Source organism: Schistocerca serialis, chromosome 1 (assembly GCF_023864345.2).
Source record: "Schistocerca serialis cubense isolate TAMUIC-IGC-003099 chromosome 1, iqSchSeri2.2, whole genome shotgun sequence".
Taxonomy (NCBI): Eukaryota; Metazoa; Arthropoda; class Insecta; order Orthoptera; family Acrididae; genus Schistocerca; species Schistocerca serialis.
Genome location: NC_064638.1, coordinates 544,171,176 through 544,191,529, shown reverse-complemented (window position 1 = coordinate 544,191,529; position 20,354 = coordinate 544,171,176). Strand labels below are relative to the sequence as shown.

Below are 20,354 nucleotides of genomic sequence, written 5' to 3'. Positions count from 1 at the left end.
ATGTGGGAGACTGAAATTTTGTTAAAAGATATCGCAGCAATGAATAAAAAGAAACTCCTGTTAAGAAGAATTCCGTGGTGCCCTAGCCATCTCATCCAACCTCCAGGCGGCGTGTAATTGTTTACCAAATTGATAGGCTAATTGATTAAATTGATCGTGAGAGTCACTTTGCATGGCGAGCAACTTTTTTTTTTTTCAGCAGTCGGATTACACACACCAGATAGGTCCAATGGGAATCCATGGAGGGAAGATGATGTCCATTTCAAGAAATACTATTGAAAAATAACGTTAGAAGATGACCACAGAGAGATTCTACAGCCCACAACATACATTTCATGTAAGGAGAGCGCTATTAAAAACACGATCATACCGATTTTGTTACCATCACCCAGAATAAAAAGCGGTCCTGAGTCTACAAGCGCGCATGGGTCGCAGATAGTATTATGATTTCTGGTAGAAATGCTGTCAACGATTTGCAATACGTCGATCCAGTCAACCACAAACTGGCATTGGATCCTGTAGAGACGTCTTTTAATGATTACAGCATGGGTGAATCTTATTCGTGGCACTCTTATATCTCGAAACAAGTCACCTTTTTCAAAACCATCTCCTAAGGATGCCACACTGCAGAAACTCCAACGATGTTTTAGACAGTCCCACTGCATCTTGTAACTGCTCCTCAGTCTTTGCCCCACTCTCGTCGTAGCTTCATCCATGTGATCGTCCCAATTTAAGTCAGACCTGAACGGAAGTCGGAGAGCGCTCTATCAAGCCCTTCTGCATCCTGTGCAGAAACAGGACGAGCTGAGTTAATGCGAAAAGACAGCGTTTTGACTCCTCCGTGAAAGTTAGGACATGTAGTTGTAGCTCCGCCAACTGTTTACAGTGTGTAAGGCCAGCTGCAAACGAAGCTTTCCCATGAAACACAAGGTAGTAGAAAAGATAGTACGAGCAGGTACAGTGATGTTTCTTGTTGGGTAAATTAGGACGACTCCACATCATTCAGGGCATGGAGGAAGGACAAGGATTTTGCTACTGCATTGCGATACATCTCCAAATTACATACAGGGACTGCAGTCCGAAGGTGATCTGCATCTCTCAGGATGCATTCATGTCTATCACCCAAACATTCTCCCCCACCTCGGTATTTAGTACCATGCAACAGGGAAAACCTATGAACTATAAAAACTCCGCTAACGTCACCTGTTAGAGAACTCGGTAAGACATTACCATGTCCCTGTTTTCTGATATATCTGAAACAAATACAGTCTGCTTTCTGACACTGACCATATGTGGAGATCCCATTAAATATACAGGTATTGGTTCACTGGGGCAGGTGGCTCATGATCGAAGTCGCTTCCACAGACTGGTGTAAAGTTTCATCATCTGTACTGTAGCAGGGCCGTATTAAACTGATCATCAATCACACGAGGGGGTCCATGTGTTGTTCCTTCATAATCAGTTTAATACACTGTTTTTCGGTTGTAATGCATCCAATTAGTGTACAGCGCCATACACTTTGTTTTTCCGTCCAATGACTTAGAGGTCCATGTCAGGTGCTGCTAAACCGACATCAACAGGTTCCGATCCTCTGGCTCTCACTGAAAGCTGAACAACACGTGGCGTAAACTATACAGCTTGCAGAGCACAGGCTGTTATAAATAAAACACAGAGGTAATATTTCTCATTGACAGAAATGTGGAATACGTCACAACATAGGGAAACTGGAAGAGTTTGCGATATTGTTGAGCGCTTCCAACAGCTATTCGAAGGTGATAACCTGTACACTTAATCTCTACCTCCCCATCGACAGGATAGCGGATGTCTTGGTGTTCCACTTCGAAAAGCATTGTTCCTTCATTTTGCAGTCATGTACATGATTGCTGTTCCTGTGTACATCAGCGGAAGGGGCTGTTCACAACGTGCGTGAGGTAGTACAAACAAAACGAGACATTGTTATCTTATTGGTGAAAAAAAAATGAAAACATGTGGAGAGCATCGCAGCGTATGGAAACAAGATGAGTCTGCAGCATTCAAGAACGCTTCTGAACGAATGTATGAAAGTGATGACCACTACATTTAATCCCATGCTCCACACTGACAAGTAGCAGATATCCAGTGTTCTGCCTCGGCTCCCACCATCTCAACCGAGTGGTATCAGTCAATCATCATGCGGTAATCAACATACCTAGCGGACGGTCGGGACAGGAAAAACACTGTTGATGTGGGACGGTGTACTGTAATACACACCGCACTTGACAGCGAGATCAATTTTAGCAATCTTACCTGTTGTTCTGTAATTTCAACGCCAATCAGTGACACGGTAGAACTCTTCCCAATCTCTATCTCATCGCTAAATCACCCCTGCACTACTTTGCAAGTACTGTATAATAGATTGGGAACGCATCTAGATGACAGTGCTGTACATCTAGTCGACCACATGCACCAAAGTATACCAGACAGCGTCCTATACCGATGCAAAGAGGTTATCTACATATTTGCAGCACATAGGGCCGTAGTGCAGAATTTACGATTACGACTGGGCATCTTTCCCTGTGTGAATGGATGCCACAGAATTGTACATTCATAGTTTAAAGTCGGAGATTAATAGGTCCCTCCCACATTGTCCTTGAACAATCCTTCCTGGAACACTAATCATACCCACAGCACTCGTCCAGAAGCACAAGATCTCCACAAATGTGTGCCTGTCCAGGAGGGTCACACCTCTTATCAGTGTATATTATACATGAAAGTGTTCTACATCTACATTTATACTCCGCAAGCCACCCAACGGTGTGTAGCGGAGGGCACTTTACGTGCCACTGTCATTACCTCCCTTTTCTGTTCCAGTCGCGTATGGTTCGCAGGAAGAACGACTGTCTGAAAGCCTCCGTGCACGCTCGAATCTCTCTAATTTTACATTCGTGATCTCCTCGGGAGGTATATGTAGGGGGAAGCAATATATTCTATACCTCATCCAGAAACGCATCCTCTCGAAACCTGGACAGCAAGCTACACCGCGATGCAGAGCGCCTCTCTTGCAGAGTCTGCCACTTGAGTTTGCTAAACATATCCGTAACGCTATCACGGTTACCAAATAACCCTGTGACGAAACGCGCCGCTCTTCTTTCGATCTTCTCTATCTCCTCCGTCAACCCGATCTGGTACGGATCCCACACTGATGAGCAATACTCAGGTATAGGTCGAACGAGTGTTTTGTAAGCCACCTCCTTTGTTGATGGACTACATTTTCTAAGGACTCTCCCAGTGAATCTCAACCTGGTACCCGCCTTACCTACAATTAATTTTATGTGATCATTCCACTTCAAATCGTTCCGAGCGCATACTCCCAGATATTTTACAGAAGTATCTGCTACCAGTGTTTGTTCCGCTATCATATAATCATACAATAAAGGATCCTTCTTTCTATGTATTCACAATACATTACATTTGTCTATGTTAAGGGCCAGTTGTCACTCCCTGCACCAAGTGCCTATCCGCTGCAGATATTCCTGCATTTCGCTACAATTTTCTAATGCTGCAACTTCTCTGTATACTACAGCATCATCCGCGAAAAGCCGCATGGAACTTCCGACACTATCTACTGCATTGCTATAGCAGATGGTTGTACATGATGGAGGTCCAGACGTATGAAGTTTGAAGCATTTCACGTAAATCAACCGTGTGATCAAGTCTGAAGCGTTATTCCACTGTCCAGAGTCAGTACCAGGAAGGTACCAGCATGAGAGAAATGATCATAAAGCATAAAAGCACACTCCTATCATTACACAGTCCGGCACTTCATTCTAGTTGGTTTATAAGCAGCTTGTGCTGTGGATACACACTGACAGTACCTTCCTAGGATACCAGAATAGTGTAGAAGGACGTAGTTTTATCATTTTACAATTTGTTACAATATTGAATGGGGTAACATACTTGTGGGGTCGTTGTATGTCTGATGTTGGACAAATATATCCTCCGTTAGAGTATTAAGAGCATTGCATTCCACGACTAATACTTTGAAAACCGCTTGGCTTTAACAGTATAGGATTTTTAGGTGCAGAACGGTGTAATCACAGGAGTGTGCTTTCGAGATTTATGATGATTTTCTCTCTTGCCTTCCTGGCATTGTCTCCGGATAGTGGAATAATGCTTCAGAATTGATCGAACGGATGATTTACTTGAAATGGTTCAAACCCCATATCTCTGCAGCTCCATCATGTACAACCATCTGCTATAGCTATGCAACACTTTCATGTATAATATACACCGATAAAAGGTGCGACCCTCCTCAACAGGCAGCATCTGGGGAGATCTTGTGCTTCTGGACAGGTGCTGTGGGTAAAATTAGTGTGGCAGGAAGGATTGTTCAAGGAAAATTTGGGAGGGATCTGTCAATCTCCGAATTTATCCAACGAATGTACAATTCTGTGGCATCCATCCACACAGGGAAAGGTGGCCAGTCGTAATTGTAAATTCTGTACTATGTTCGATGTGCTGCACATATGTAGATAACTTCTTTGCATCGGTATAGGACAGTATCTCGTATACTTTGGTGTACATGGTAGACTGGATGTACAGCACTGTCATCTGGCTGCATGTACAATCTATTATTCAGTACTTGCAAAGTAGTGGAGCGCTGAGGTAGAAATTGGGACACGTTCAACTGTGTCACTGACTGGCATTGAAATTATGGAACAGATAAAATTGCTAAAATTGATCTCGCTGTCAATAGCGGTGTGTACTATAGTACACCGTCCCACATCAACAGTGTCTTTCCTATCCCGGCCGTCCGCTAGGTATGTTGATTACCGCATGATGATTGACTGATACCACTCGGTTGAGATGGAGGGAGCCGAGGCAGAACACTGGATATCTGCTACTTGTCAGTGTGGAGCATGGAATTAAATGTAGAGGTCATCACTTTCATACATTTGTTCAGGAGTGTTCTTGAATGCTGCAGACTCGTCTTGTTTCCATACGCTGCGATGCTCTCCACATGTTTTCATTTTTTTTCACCAATAAGATAACAATGTCTCGTTTTGTTTGTACTACCTCACCCACGTTGTGAACAGCACCTTCCGCTGATGTACACAGGAACAGCAATCATGTACATGACTGCAAAATGAAGGAACAATGCTTTTCGAAGTGGAACACCAAGACATCCGCTATCCTGTCGATGGGGAGGTAGAGATTAAGTGTACAGGTTATCACCTTCGAATAGCTGTTGGAAGCGCTCAACAATATCGCAAACTCTTCCAGTTTCCCTATGTTGTGACGTATTCCACATTTCTGTCAATGAGAAATATTACCTCTGTGTTTTATTTCTAACAGCCTGTGCTCTGCAAGCTGTATAGTTTACGCCACGTGTTGTTCAGCTTTCAGTGAGAGCCAGAGGATCGAAACCTGTTGATGTCGGTTTAGCAGCAGCTGACATGGACCTCTAAGTCATGGTCTAAAAAACAAAGTGCATGGCGCTGTATACTAATTGGATGCATTAAAACCGAAAAACAGTGTATTAAACTGATTATGAAGGAACAACACAAGGACCCTTTCGTGTGATTGATGATCAGTTGAATACGGTTCTGCTACAGTACAGATGATGAAACTTTACACCGGTCTGTGGAAGCGACTTCAATCATGAGCCACCTGCCCCAGTGAACCAATACCTGTATATTTAGTGGGATCTCCACATATGGCCAATGCCAGAAAGCAGACTGTATTTGTTTCAGATATATCAGAAGACAGGGACATGGCAATGTCTTATCAAGTTCTCTAACGGATGATGTTAGCGGAGTTTTTATAGTTCGTAGGTTTTCTCCGTTGCATGGTACTAAATACCGAGGTGGGGGAGAATGTTTGGGTGATAGACATGAATGCATCCTGAGAGATGCAGATCACCTTCGGACTGCAGTCCCTGTATGTAGTTTGGAGTTGTATCGCAATGCAGTAGCAAAATCCTTGTCCTCTCCCCATGCCCTATATGATGTGGTGTCTTCCTAATTTTCCCAACAAGGAACACCACTGTACCTGCTCGCACTAGCTTTTCTACTACCTTGTGTTGCCTGGGAAAACTTCCTTTGCAGCTGGCCTTGCACACTGTACGCAGTCGACGGAGCTACACCGACATGTTCCGATATCTCCCGAGTGGTCAAAAGCTGTCTTTTCGCATTAACGCAGCTCGTCCTGTTTCTCCTTGGTATGAACAAGGTCTTAGATATAGCGCTCTCCGACTTCAATTCAGGTCCGACGCAAATTGGGACTATCACACGGATGAGGTTGCGGCGAGCGTGGGACAGAGACTGAGGAGCAGTTACAAGATGCAGTGGGACTGTCTAAAACATCGTTCGAGTTTTTGCAGTATGGGATCCGTAGTAGATGGGTTTGACAAAGGTGACTTATTTCGACATATGAGAATGGCTTGAATATGATTCACCCGTTCTGTAGTAATTAAAAGATGTGTCTACAGAATTCAATGAAAGCATGTGGTTGAATGGATAGACTTGATTCCAAATCATGGACAGCATTTCTACCAGAAATCATAACGCTATCAGCGACCTGTTTGTGCCTGTAGACTCAAGACTGCTTTTTATGCAGGACGACAATAACACAATCATCACGAACGTGTTTTTAATAGGGCTGTCTTCACGTGAAATGTATGTTGTGGGCCATAGAATACCTCTGTGGTAAGCGTCAAATGTCGCTTTTCAATAGTGTTCCTTGAAATGAACATCATCTTCCCTCCATGGATTCCCATTGGACCTATCTTGTATGTGTAATCCGACTGCTGAAAAAAAAAAAAAAAAAAAAAATTGCTCGCCATGCAAAGTGACTCCCACGATCAATTTAATTAATTTGACTATCAATTTGGTAACAATGATGTGCCGCCTCTAGGATGGATGAGATGGATAGGGCACCACAGAATGATTTTTGACAGGCATTTCTTTTTTTGTTGTTATGGCGATATCTTTTAACAAAATTTCAATCCCCCACCTACCGAGGGCGAGACATGCTCTCACGGCTTGTTTTGTAAATGCTAGTATTACACAGTATCGCAATGGTAAAGGGGGACCTGCCACAGTATACGAAACATCTATGTCCTTTTGAATTATAGTATGTTGTTGTCGACCATAAAATGATTGTGCTTCTTCCAACATGTTAGACAGTGACATGAAAGATTGTATTCTCTAACATTACTTCACGTGTCTGGATTGTTTGTAATTCACATCTACTTGATAGTTTATTTACAGACACTGAATGCGAGAGGTGCTCTCAGGTCATGTAATTTGTCCATCAAGCTGAAATTGCTTAATATACACTCCTGGAAACGGAAAAAAGAACACATTGACACAGGTGTGTCAGACCCACCATACTTGCTCCGGACACTGCGAGAGGGCTGTACAAGCAATGATCACACGCACGGCACAGCGGACACACCAGGAACCGCGGTGTTGACCGTCGAATGGCGCTAGCTGCGCAGCATTTGTGCACCGCCGCCGTCAGTGTCAGCCAGTTTGCCGTGGCATACGGAGCTCCATCGCAGTCTTTAACACTGGTAGCATGCCGCGACAGCGTGGACGTGAACCGTATGTGCAGTTGACGGACTTTGAGCGAGGGCGTATAGTGGGCATGCGGGAGGCCGGGTGGACGTACCGCCGAATTGCTCAACACGTGGGGCGTGAGGTCTCCACAGTACATCGATGTTGTCGCCAGTGGTCGGCGGAAGGTGCACGTGCCCGTCGACCTGGGACCGGACCGCAGCGACGCACGGATGCACGCCAAGACCGTAGGATCCTACGCAGTGCCGTAGGGGACCGCATCGCCACTTCCCAGCAAATTAGGGACACTGTTGCTCCTGGGGTATCGGCGAGGACCATTCGCAACCGTCTCCATGAAGCTGGGCTACGGTCCCGCACACCGTTAGGCCGTCTTCCGCTCACGCCCCAACATCGTGCAGCCCGCCTCCAGTCGTGTCGCGACAGGCGTGAATGGAGGGACGAATGGAGACGTGTCGTCTTCAGCGATGAGAGTCGCTTCTGCCTTGGTGCCAATGATGGTCGTATGCGTGTTTGGCGCCGTGCAGGTGAGCGCCACAATCAGGACTGCATACGACCGAGGCACACAGGGCCAACACCCGGCATCATGGTGTGGGGAGCGATCTCCTACACTGGCCGTACACCACTGGTGATCGTCGAGGGGACACTGAATAGTGCACGGTACATCCAAACCGTCATCGAACCCATCGTTCTACCATTCCTAGACCGGCAAGGGAACTTGCTGTTCCAACAGGACAATGCACGTCCGCATGTATCCCGTGCCACCCAACGTGCTCTAGAAGGTGTAAGTCAACTACCCTGGCCAGCAAGATCTCCGGATCTGTCCCCCATTGAGCATGTTTGGGACTGGATGAAGCGTCGTCTCACGCGGTCTGCACGTCCAGCACGAACGCTGGTCCAACTGAGGCGCCAGGTGGAAATGGCATGGCAAGCCGTTCCACAGGACTACATCCAGCATCTCTACGATCGTCTCCATGGGAGAATAGCAGCCTGCATTGCTGCGAAAGGTGGATATACACTGTACTAGTGCCGACATTGTGCATGCTCTGTTGCCTGTGTCTATGTGCCTGTGGTTCTGTCAGTGTGATCATGTGATGTATCTGACCCCAGGAATGTGTCAATAAAGTTTCCCCTTCCTGGGACAATGAATTCACGGTGTTCTTATTTCAATTTCCAGGAGTGTATATGTTTTTTCTTCCGAGTTTAAATTCTCACTTTTTTTCACTCTGATGACGGTTTCGAAATAATGAGGACATTCTGTGGTGATCAGTAGTTTTCGCAGCAAATTAGTCAAAGTTTTTTTTATGCAGGGTGGACATGTCTCTGCTGATCATCTGTAATCGGCGATGGTACACTTTGCTGGATGTCGCAAAATAATGAGATGCGAATTGTATCCTACAGTTGAATATAAGAGCTCTACCGATTTACCTCATAAAACTAAAAGAAAATGGACTGCACCTGTTTTCGTGGAGAGAGTACATTTATTATCGTCACAATTCCTTTTTCCTGTTTAAATAGATGCTTCATTATAGGAGATGCATTGATATGAAATACAATTGTTCTCCATCGCGGAAAGGTGGGTGCCGGAGTGAGTCTACTGTGGGTGGACGCCGGACACATCTGCGCTCTGACTAGAGCGCAGTGGTGCTGCTAAATTTACATTTTGTGTTGGAGAAGGGCCGTCGCCTCAAAGTTGGCTGTGTATTGCAAGCGACCGTGGAGGACCTGGTGAAACCAATGACCCCAGAGGGGTGACAGTGAGCCGCAGAAAAACAGCTTAGCACTTTGCAGAGCAGCTGGGCACTGAAAAAGTGATCTCAGGCACTCTCCAGAATTTCGTTTTTGTTCCAGGGTGGTCCAGCCTTTCTGAGAAATACGTTTAACAGACTGCAAGAAGGAGTTATTTTGACGTTAAATGAAAGTGTTCTCCATCACAGAACGACAGACCTATTGGAGGCATTGGGAGTGTGGCTAGTTTGAGGGTGGTCGCCCTCTGACCAGGGAGCCGGAATGTGGAAGCTTTGTCGCTATATTTTACAGGAACAAGTTGCACTTGGGGTGGCCGTCCTTGTGTCTCCTATTGTTCAGATGACTATACATGCTATTGTGTTTTGGGAAGGAGTTGTGTCTCAAGGCAGTTAGCGGCCACGGCGAAGGCAGATGGGCAGTAGAGTGCAAAGCATGGCGGAGCAGCTGGCCGTTTGAAAAAGCCTGGATGGATGGAGGGAGGGAGGGAGGAAGGGCTGGAGGGGAGGGATAAGGGAGGTAAGAGGGCCTTGATTTTCGGCAGTTTGTAGACGCCTCTCGAGGAGAATGCACCTTCAACTACCGCCCACTTAGCAATGTTTTGGGAGGACGATTTTCCCAAGGATATGTGTTGCATTATGACCCATTCATTTCGAGTTCTGGTTCTTTCATGACAATTTTCAAGTGTAATTCGAACTGTGATGCATTTTTTCCATCTGTTGTGGTAGTGTGTATTGGCTTTGGTTACTTTGGGTGCAGGGCATTTGTAGCGAACTCTGACATCAACAACGATAGATACTGTCCTCAGATGTATGACTACAGCTGTACGCTTTTTAAACTCCTCTCCGTCCAACACCAGCACATTGTCAGTTGAACATATTTCCAGCCAAAAAGAATAGAGATAGTACCTTACACCATTGCCTTTTCCCTACCCACTTGCAGGTGAAGGGTAAAGTTTGAGTGTGTCTGTGACTAGTTTCGAGTGGTATTGCGAAATTTTTTCCCAGCAGCATGACACCAGTTGTATGGTATCGTCAGTTTTTAATCTGTATTGTGATTTTAGGCCGTCCTTGTGTAGTGCTACGCATACAGTTGTGTAATTAGGCCCAATGTTTAAGATTAATTACCTAATCAGGACCAATCTTTACTTCATTTTCCCAACCAAAATGAATAAAGTACACTAAGCTTACCTTCCTCTCCTGCATCTGGACAGTTTCCATGTGTTAGGAGGTGCACTTGGGCTTTCCATCCTGTTGAAACAGGGTTCTAGTCCAATAACAGGCACTACCATTTTTAATTTACCATCAATTCCAAGTTCCTCTGGTGCTATAATTGTAATAGGGGGGTGCACTTGGGCTTTCCATCAGGGGGAATTGGGTTTGAATTCCGGGAAGGGTACCACCATTTTCAATTTCTCGCTTATTTCTGGGTGGAGGCGGTGGAGCGAGAGGCTGTCACTCCCTGAGATGAAAAAATTGCCACAAAAATTTAGAATTCCCGCCAAAATTCGGAATTCCAGCCAATAGGGTAGGTGGGGAGCGGGAGAGGGTGTAGAGGGTATAAAGGGTGTAGGAGGCTGAGGCCCATGTGGAGGCTGATAAAAACATATGACATTGTCTGTGGATGGGGGTGGGTGTACTCAGGAGGGGGGGATTAATTGATCAGTTTAATTAATTTTCTTATCAGTTTGATATCATTAGTGTCCTCATGCTGCCATCTTCCTACTACTGCCATGACCCATTGCAGAGAACATTTTAAAGAAAACGTGCCATAGCTGACCATAGCTCCTGCAAATGATAAGTCCAACGAGGTTTATGAGTCCACAACTAGAACAGTGGTGACATGGCGCATAGAATAATGCATGCCAGAAAGCGAAATAGCCCTCGCTAAAAAAAGAATAGCAAAGACTAATTTTCCTCGAATGGAGGCTGATGTCTGTAACAGACAGCATTTCTCACCATTTGCATGGTGATGTACTCACAGATGCAGACCTCAATTAATAATCGCAGTGCTAGGTGAAATATTGATAATAATAGTGTGTGTATATTAGGTCTGTATATCGTATAAATTATGATGTTCCCAACGTTGTGAAACTTTTTTATCTTAAAGTCATTCATTTTATGTTATTTTATTGGATGAACTAAACTAAACTCCTCCCAAACAGGCCATGAAGGCCCAGCAGTACCGACCGGCCGCCGTGTCATTCTCAGCCGACAGGCGTCACTGGATGCGGATATGGAGGGGCATGTGGTCAGCACACTGCTCTCCTGTCCGCATGTCAGTTTGAGACTGGAGCCGCTACTTCTAAATCAAGTAGCTCCTCAGTTTGCCTCACAAGGTCCGGGTCTACCCCGCTTGCCAACAGCACTCGGCGGGCCGGGTGGTCACTCACTTAAGTGGTAACCCAGTGCGACAGTGCTAAATTTCGGAGATCTTACAGGAACCTGTGTTACCATTAAGGCAAGGCCATTGGCTTTATTGAACAATAGCGCTACAAATTATGTTTTATGCGGGTATCAGATTCTTGGAATTTGTATTAAAGCAATAAAGTGATGTCCTAAGCTCCAGTCTAAACCCATTACTATTACACTGAACTATTTTATGTAGAAATGTAATTGTTATTATTGTTGAAAGCATAGACATTTGTGGAGTGTGAAAAGTGACGGTGGCTGCAAGTCATATACCCGAATCTTTGATCAGCTGCCTTCCGCTTACACTGTGTTCTTTTTTTTTTTTTTTTTTTTTTTTAATTGAAGCACCCAGAAGGGGAGGAAGAAACGAAAGGAAGCTACACAGGTTCAGAGGGTATGTGATGTTATTTCAGTGATACCAACAACGACTCAAATTTACGAAGGACCTGGCAGTATGAGGCCACTTACCAGCATCATGTTGCCGGCCCCCCTCCCCCACCCTCCAACCTCGATGCATGCATTGATTCGCTTTGGAAGTGTGTCATAAGGCCCTTGTATCCTCTCCTGAGGCTAGAGCTGGCCGATAACTGTAGTAACAGGTACTTGATATCCTGGATACTTTCACTGGGACGGAGTTGACAGCCAAGCTGGTAAAGGTATTACAATGTACACACTGTTCAGTATGGCGATTCTCCCGTGTAGTGGTCAGCGGTGGCCGACTGGAAGCTTGACGACGAGTAAGCCTGGCCTGACGTTCCCATACAGCCCAATGTTGGGCCGCTGTGACATGTGCAAGCCCACAAATCTGGATATTGCATGGTTCGACCAGGCGGCCAAATACACAATGAGACTCATTTCAGTCTCTGTCATCTGCTGATAATGCTGTTTCACATTTCCGTATCCACAGCCATCATTCAACATCTGACGTTGTTCGCGCCCCTGAAATGCTCTGGTGACAACACCAAACACAAATAACACTAATTCACTCTGGTGGCGTTCTGCTTGTCACAGAAAACTAGAACTCTATAATATTCACATACTCGCCGACGGTGTATGCATGTATGGAGTTACACAGGCACCCGACCATGTCTTCTGGCTGCTTCACTTTTTTCTCTCAGGCAGTTTATTTATGCGCCATACATTTTTCCTGTTTACACGGTCCAGTCACATTAATGTGACCTACGCCTATGTTCGCCGTCAAAGTGCAATAAGCACTCACAGACGGCGGGTGACAGCACTAGCTAGCAGTGGAGGGTAAATTAAGCGTGTCGGAAAGGGGAGGGGTGGGGTGCGGGGAGGGGGGGGTGGAGAAGCGCAAAATAGTGCAAACGTTATTGTAATGCGGAAACGGAGCTATTTATGTGCCATACAAGGAGCATGATCATTGGCTTTCGGGCGAAGGGTGGAGGCATTCCCGAAAGGGGTCAGTTTGTAAACTATTCATGTGTCACCGCGGTTAAAGTATACCGTTCTGGGCAAAATGGCGCGATCCAAAACCAGCGTCGAGGCGACTGTGGTGTACACGGACCATAGAGGATAGCGGTGAACGACAGCTGCGGAGGTGTGTACGGGTGAATAGACGGGTAAGTGCTGAGTAATTGACCGTCCACATGAGCCAAGGGGCCTTGTTGGTGAGCCCACGCTGACTGCTGTTCAAAGTCGACGAACGCTGGAATGTGCTCGCCAGTACCGTAACTGGACGTCCACTGACACCCAGACCTTCAGATGTCAGACATTCAGATGGGTACCAAACGTTGTATGTTGATAGAGTTCGTGCTGTGTGCTGTAGTCCCGTGGAACAGGCGTAAACGGAGGACAGGAAAAGCGTATCTGTAGTGAGTGTGCTGTAGATCTCGAGTGAGTGAGCAGGTAGAGCGTTCGGTCGTCGTACCCAAGTCCCGCGTTCAAACCCTACTGACGACAAGTTTTGTATACCGTTTACGCATGAAACTGTTGTATGCGAGAACATTTTCCTGACATGTAAAAGGACTATTCCAAGTTAGTAACAACGTTCTTTTAGCAGTCTGCTCTCACCTCGTTGGTTGAACGTTATGTGGTTATTAATAATATTACTATTTTGTTTATTATTAATTATTGTTATTAGTATTACCTCCGCACGTGTGATGCAATTGTTTCTATATTTTTTCTGATTGTGTATTCTGTGAAACTATAAATGTACTCTACAGGTTTACTACTCTCAAAGAAACGAAGTGAAAGCAGGATGCTAAGAGAACATTGCTGTAAACTTCAAACAGCCCTTTTAAATATCATAAACACGTTGTCCCGTATAGCACTTTCACGCATAATACAGTAGAAAATTTAATCGTCATTTGGGTTTGAACCCTGGAACCTTGGTATGTTTATCAAACGTTCTATCAGCTTCTCCAAGGAAGCCACATTCGTTGCGACGGGATCTTCTCATGAAATTTCAATCACCAGTTTTCTACTCCGATTGCGAAAACATTCTGTTGCCATCCACCTACATAGGGAGAAATGATCATGACGATAAAATAAGAGAAATCAGGGCTCGCAAAGAAAAATTTAAGTGCTCGTTTTTCCCGCGTGCCGTTCTACAGTGGAACGGTAGAGACACAGATTGAAGGTGGTTCATTGAACCCTCTGCCAGGCACTTTATTGTGAATAGCACAGTAATCACGTAGATGTAGATGTAGATACGTGTGTTACTTATAGTTATGCTTTTGATGTGCTCCTTAGGTCTGGTGTTACTTTTAATTAACATTTACGCTCCTTTTGCTGGACGACAGTACATAGTACGAACTAAATCGGAGTTCTGGTTGATGCTTTACCGACGTACAAGATTTGGTACCGATCTGAGTGTCTGACGTCTCGAGTTTTCGGTGTGAGTGGCGACAAGTAGCCCTTTCAGATGGTTGATCGGTCAAATGGCCATTGGCGTGAACAGCGTTAAACATACGAAGTGTCCAGGCCGAAGGAGGGAACTTTATTGTCTGAGAAATTTTTACGTGGCATTCCCTGGGTGATATTGTCATTCCGGAAGCCACAATGGTTCAACGCAAGTATGCATCTATCTTGGGGACCATTACATGAAGTTTTTTTTTCCCCCCCTAGGCGCGATGGCATCTACCAACAGGACAATGCAAAGTGGCACACAACTCACAGTGAACGTGCATGATTCGAATAGCATCAGCTTGGATACTCCACGGGCCATCAAACATCTCGGATTTGAATACAATCGTGAATCTGTGGGACGACCCTGATCGGGCTATGAATTCTGGATCGAGAAACGTAGCGCAGCTGACTACGGACTGGAGTCGGACGGCTCGACACCTGTGTCGGTAGCTTCCAGAACATCACTGACTCCCTTCCTGCACGTCTCGCAGCAGTCCGCACTTCAAAAGGTGGTTATTCAGGCTCTTGACAGGTGGGTTCATTAATGTGACTGGACAGTTTATTTTGAAGTTCAAGTGTCAAGCCTTGCGCGAAGCGTTTTTCCTGTATAGATCTCCCTGCATTTTATTACAATGTTTTGGCCTTCCGATATCCCTATACAAAAGTGGATCATCTCCGAACGCCCTCAGAGCTTCAGACGTTGTCCACCAGATCATTTAGGCACATCGTGAACATTAATGGCCTTCAAACACATCTTCGTTACACGTGACGATTTTGCCCCGTAGGAACGGCTTTTTTTGTTCCATCTGCTTAGAAGTCTTGAATCATCTCTGGCTATATTTGTAACTATGTACTCAAGTCACTGAACATCATTCTAAAGTTTTCAGACTAATAATAGTGCTCATACCTAAGCAGCGAGAAACAAACTTGCAGCGACAAAACTAACAAAGAGTGAAGACTTGACATGCTGCGGCATATTCATGTACTCTGCATGGCAGAGAATGTATCCAGAATTTTGAATTTATTTCTGGAAACAGTGGTGACAGCCGAGATGCTCGCTTCTTTCTTCTTTGACGGTTTGGTAGAAGTCCTCACTGTCTTCTCTCTAGTGGCGAAGTTTACATTTCTAATTTCCAATTACACGTGAGACCTTTGATACTCTGTTATTCGTGTTCTAATCTTAATTCACGTCAGAAAAGCAATCAAAGTGCCATTTTGACGGGCTGCGATACAGCAGTAGTTGCAGAACGCCGACACCGGTGTCTCCCGGACCCTTTTATACTGAGATATCCAGAGGGAATTGTGCAAAGAGGATGGTTAGAACAGATCTGCACGCTACACATCTTTACTCAATGCTGCCCGTAGAATTGCCTGATAAGAGTGTACGATCCCCATTGTGTACAGTGGAGAAATGAAAATGTATACGTTTATTTTCCACGGTATATTTCATTAGTTTCTTACTTAAGTGACAGATCAGAGGTACCATTTTCCCAGAACAGCTTGAATGATTCCGTTTCTCTATCACTGTCAAGCGAAAGTGCCACAATGTTGTCAGACCAATCGCTTCTCTGTATTTATGTGACAGATACAGACATCAGAACACCGTGTAACAGTACTGAATATAATGGGTGGTGGAAGATAGAGGCTGTTTAACATTCTATGGATGGGATGGCTTAACTGTACGGAAACGGATGTTTTGGGTGCGATGACATGCAGCTTGATTAAGACCACCTATGTTGATATGAGGCCTTTTATTTATTAAAAAAAAAAAAAAAAAAAAAAAAAAAAAAAAAAAAAAAAAAAAAAAGTTCAATCGGTCGCGGAATGGGAACCACGGTGAAAATCAAAAATTCTTTACTTGTAGCATTTAGGTTCACCTTACAGCTACTTCTCTACATAGTTACCGAGCGAGGTGGCACAGTGGTTAGCATTCGGGAGGTCGACGGTTCAATCCCGCTTCTGGCCATCCTGATTTAGGTTTTCCGTGACTTCCCTAAATCCCTTCAGGCAAATGCCAGGATGGTGGCTTTGAAAGGGCACGGCCGACTTCCTTCCCCATCCTTCCCTAATCCGATGAGATCGATGACTGCGGGCCGGAGTGGCCGAGCTGTTCTAGGCGCTATAGTCTGGGACCGCGCTACCGCTACGGTCGCAGGTTCGAATCCTGCCTCGGGCATGGGTGTGTGTGATGTCCTTAGGTTAGTTAGATTTAAGTAGTTCTAAGTTCTAGGGGACTGATAACCTCAGAAGTCCCCTTAGAAAAATTAAGAATTATTGTGCTGGCACAGCTCTAACGTTATTTGATTTTCAAACAGCTGAACAAAACTCAACGTACTCAGACAGTTTTCTCTTTATTTATTCTGATCATCACAAAACTGACACACAATTGTTTAGCGCAATGCATTCTGACTTTCAATAATCCCTACAAAAGAACAGCCCTGACTAACAATAACTTTACCTTTCCTGAATCACTTACCGTACCTCACAAAAATCTTCGCTACTCGAACTACTGCAATACAGCTACTGCCAGCTAAACAAAAGATTCTAACTACTGAAGGCACTAACTACTGATAGGCATAGTTATCAAATGAAAGATTTTGATAGAGAACAAACAACGTATTTACCTTAATGGTGTTGAAAAGTCATGTGACATCCAATTAAACGAATTTCCTTTTTCTGACGGACACACGTCCAGATCGTCCGCTCATAGTAACCTCTCAAAACTCTGGTATCTCTCTCTCCCCACATCCACCACTGCTGGCGGCTCACCTCCAACTGCCCAACGCTACGCACTGTTCACATCCAACAGCCCAACAATACACTAGCAAATATTCCAACAATGAGCCCAACCAGCCACAGATAGCACACAGCGCAGTCAGTGGTTTTCATACAGAGCACTACGTGGCGTTACCAACATAAAAATCTGAACAGCCTACTTACAAAGCCATTTTCCTGTTCCCTGTCGCAGAAAGTAGTCGCATGTGCTTTCCATGAATGCTCTACCCTGGTCTACAGCTCATTCTCTGTGCCAATTGCTGTCCTTGTACCAACGGTTCATGCTAGCAAAGAGATGAAAATAAGAGGGAGCCAAGTCCGGGTTGTATGGTGGGTTATCAAACACTTCCCATCGAAAATGCTGCAGGAGCATCTTTTTTGCAGCTCCAGTGTGCGGCTGAACATTATTACCAAGGACAGTGACACAATATTACTCCTCCCTTGTTCTGAATTGCCCCCGTAGAAGATGTCTGCGTATCGCCTGATGCACTCACTGAATACGATTACCGGTTGAAGCTCGCTTCATTCCCTGACCTCCTACATAATAAATATCCGTACGTCCCGCTTCAAAGTTCCTGTACCACTGCCGCACTTCGCTATCACTCACGACAGTTACGTAATATGGCCTGCATGAAATCAGGAGAAACCCGACAGCATGATGAAATGACTGCACGCATTTCACACTTGGTGGGAGACTGTTGTTCTAGGCATCTTTACGTGCTTACGTTTTGCTCAGAACTGAAAAGTGGGACGTGATGCGATTGACGGGCATACTAGAGACAGTGCACAACACATCTGTGCGAAGCTTGATTGGATTTTCACTGTGATTTTAATTTCGCGATAGATCTGATTTTGAAAATAAAATGTAGCCCTCACAATTATGATGGACAACCAGATGCCTCCGTTTGCCCCTCACCTTTATCAAATATTTGAAGTTACCAGACATATCTTTCAAGATAACAGTTTTCAGGTCCACTAGCCTAAAATAGTAACTGCATGAGACAAGGGATGTTGAAAAGTCACACATACGAACAGGCGTGCGTGCGGCCCGGACTTGAAAACCTCTGGAAATCCCTTGGACTGCGCGAAACACAGCTACAGACGTCGGGGGCAGTTGCTCGGCAGTCTGGCCTGCCTGCGCGTGTTGTGGCAAGAATGATGGGACACTGACGTCTCCCACATCCAGAAGCTCGTGCATTCTGTGCTATAACGACTGGAGGCTGTCTTTAAATTTCATTGAATTTGTCGCGACATTTTTGCTTGGCGAGCTTATATTAATCTGTTTCCCCCAAACTTCGCTTGTCTCCTTTCTCTTACACTTCCTTACTGTCGTCTGCGGTTTATTTATCCTGAATTCTGTATCTGTATTTTTATAATATACTTTTCCATAACTCACTTGGCGTCGCCTAGAAGGGTTTTCGAGCAAGAACCTCAGCCTTGACAACTTTTTCCCCTGTTACTGATGGAATTTCATTTCGCTCATTAGTTTTTCTGTATACAATCTGAGGCTTCTTCTAGTATTGCAAGCAGTACATTCATAATCAACTGTTGACTTGCTAGGCCTAACACAGATCAGGATTTTCTGTTTGTTTTATGGTGTACTCCCTCAGACTTTGAAGATCGCTCTTACCCGCAAGGTAGTAATGTTCTCTTCTGTTTACCTCCAGGGAGGATGGGTTGTCACTTTCACTGCCTGTGTCATTCCGAAGGTCTCCTTCTCTGCACAAAATATTTATGTACCGACCAACATATAGCTCCAGAGACCCTTCTGTCGGATGTCCACACGTTACATACCGGAACAATACCGGTGCTACTTGACACGTCTCCCTACCGAATAAAGGCGCGTAACGCACCGAAGGTTCAAGAATGTCAGATTCGCCAGCTAGCGCATGCTAACCAAAGAGCACGAAGGTAGTAGACACAGTGTCCTTATACGATGTCCTCGTGTTTACTCCAAAGTACATAAATTATGACAGATACGTAATATAAATTCTTATATTTTTGTCTGAGTTTCATTCATTTTACTACTGTATCCAATAATCAGCATTCCAGTCGTTTTGTTCCAACTTGCGAAGCACAAGAAGGTACCGTACAAAAATATGCAGCAACTGCTGTTACTTTGTTCATATCCATACAGTGACCTAATTTTATTGGCGTACATATACGCTCCTTGTTCTTAAGAAGCAACTTTATCTGATATTTTCCTACTTTTTTCTTTCAGTTAACGCTGTGACTTGGAATTAATGAAGTGCAGCAGTAATGACGTTCTTTTGGATCAACGTCATTACGAGAAGATCTGAAGAAGTGTTACATTTTAAATATTGTATCTACATAACTCAGAGTTCTGAAACGTACGCTGCGTGGAACCTAAAATAAATGTTTATCCAAATATTTAGAAAGAGTTGCGTAGATGAAAGTACTAAGGTAATTACCCTGGTTAATTTCTCTAGAATAAGTCGTCGTTTCAACGACAGCCACCTGCAGTAGGGGGAAAATTATGTGTCTCTGACAAACTGACGAAAAGAAGAAAACGCACAGAAATGACAATGGAACTGTTAAAGATTTCTCTGAAGTGACTACTTTCCTTTTTTCCCTATATATAATTTTCTTTAGTCTTTACCCAGCACGACCTACGCTTAAAGCATGCAGCGATTTACACTGTATACTCACATTAATGTGACCACCTGTCAATTTGCAGTGCGGGTGCTGCGAGACGTGCAGGTAGATTGTCAGTGAGGTTCTGGGAGGTACCCGTAGGGATGTCTGAGCCCTGCCGATTCCAGACCCGTGGCCAGCTGCGCTAGGTTTCTCGGTTCAGAATCCATGGCGCGTACAGTCCGATCGACGAGCTTCCACAGATTCTCTGCTGGGTTTAAATCCGGGGACTTTGGTGACCAGGGAAGTACGGTTAACTCATCCTAGCGCTCTGCCGTACGTGGAAATGCACTGCCAGCTGCGACACGTTCCACTGTCCTGCTGGAAGATGCCACCGTGC

The 20,354-nt window shown here is 44.9% G+C and overlaps 1 protein-coding gene across 1 annotated transcript in view; it reads left to right on the top strand.

Annotated features, from left to right (window-relative positions):
- LOC126412468 (alpha-amylase 2-like) overlaps positions 1 to 19,750 on the top strand; it is a 125,960-nt gene extending 106,210 nt beyond the window's left edge. Inside the window, exon 11 of the mRNA XM_050082114.1 lies at positions 19,581 to 19,750. Within this exon, the coding sequence (XP_049938071.1) occupies positions 19,581 to 19,592 (12 nt within the window). The 3' untranslated portion in view covers positions 19,593 to 19,750. The remainder of the gene's footprint in view (positions 1 to 19,580) is intronic.
- Positions 19,751 to 20,354: the final 604 nt, after the last annotated feature.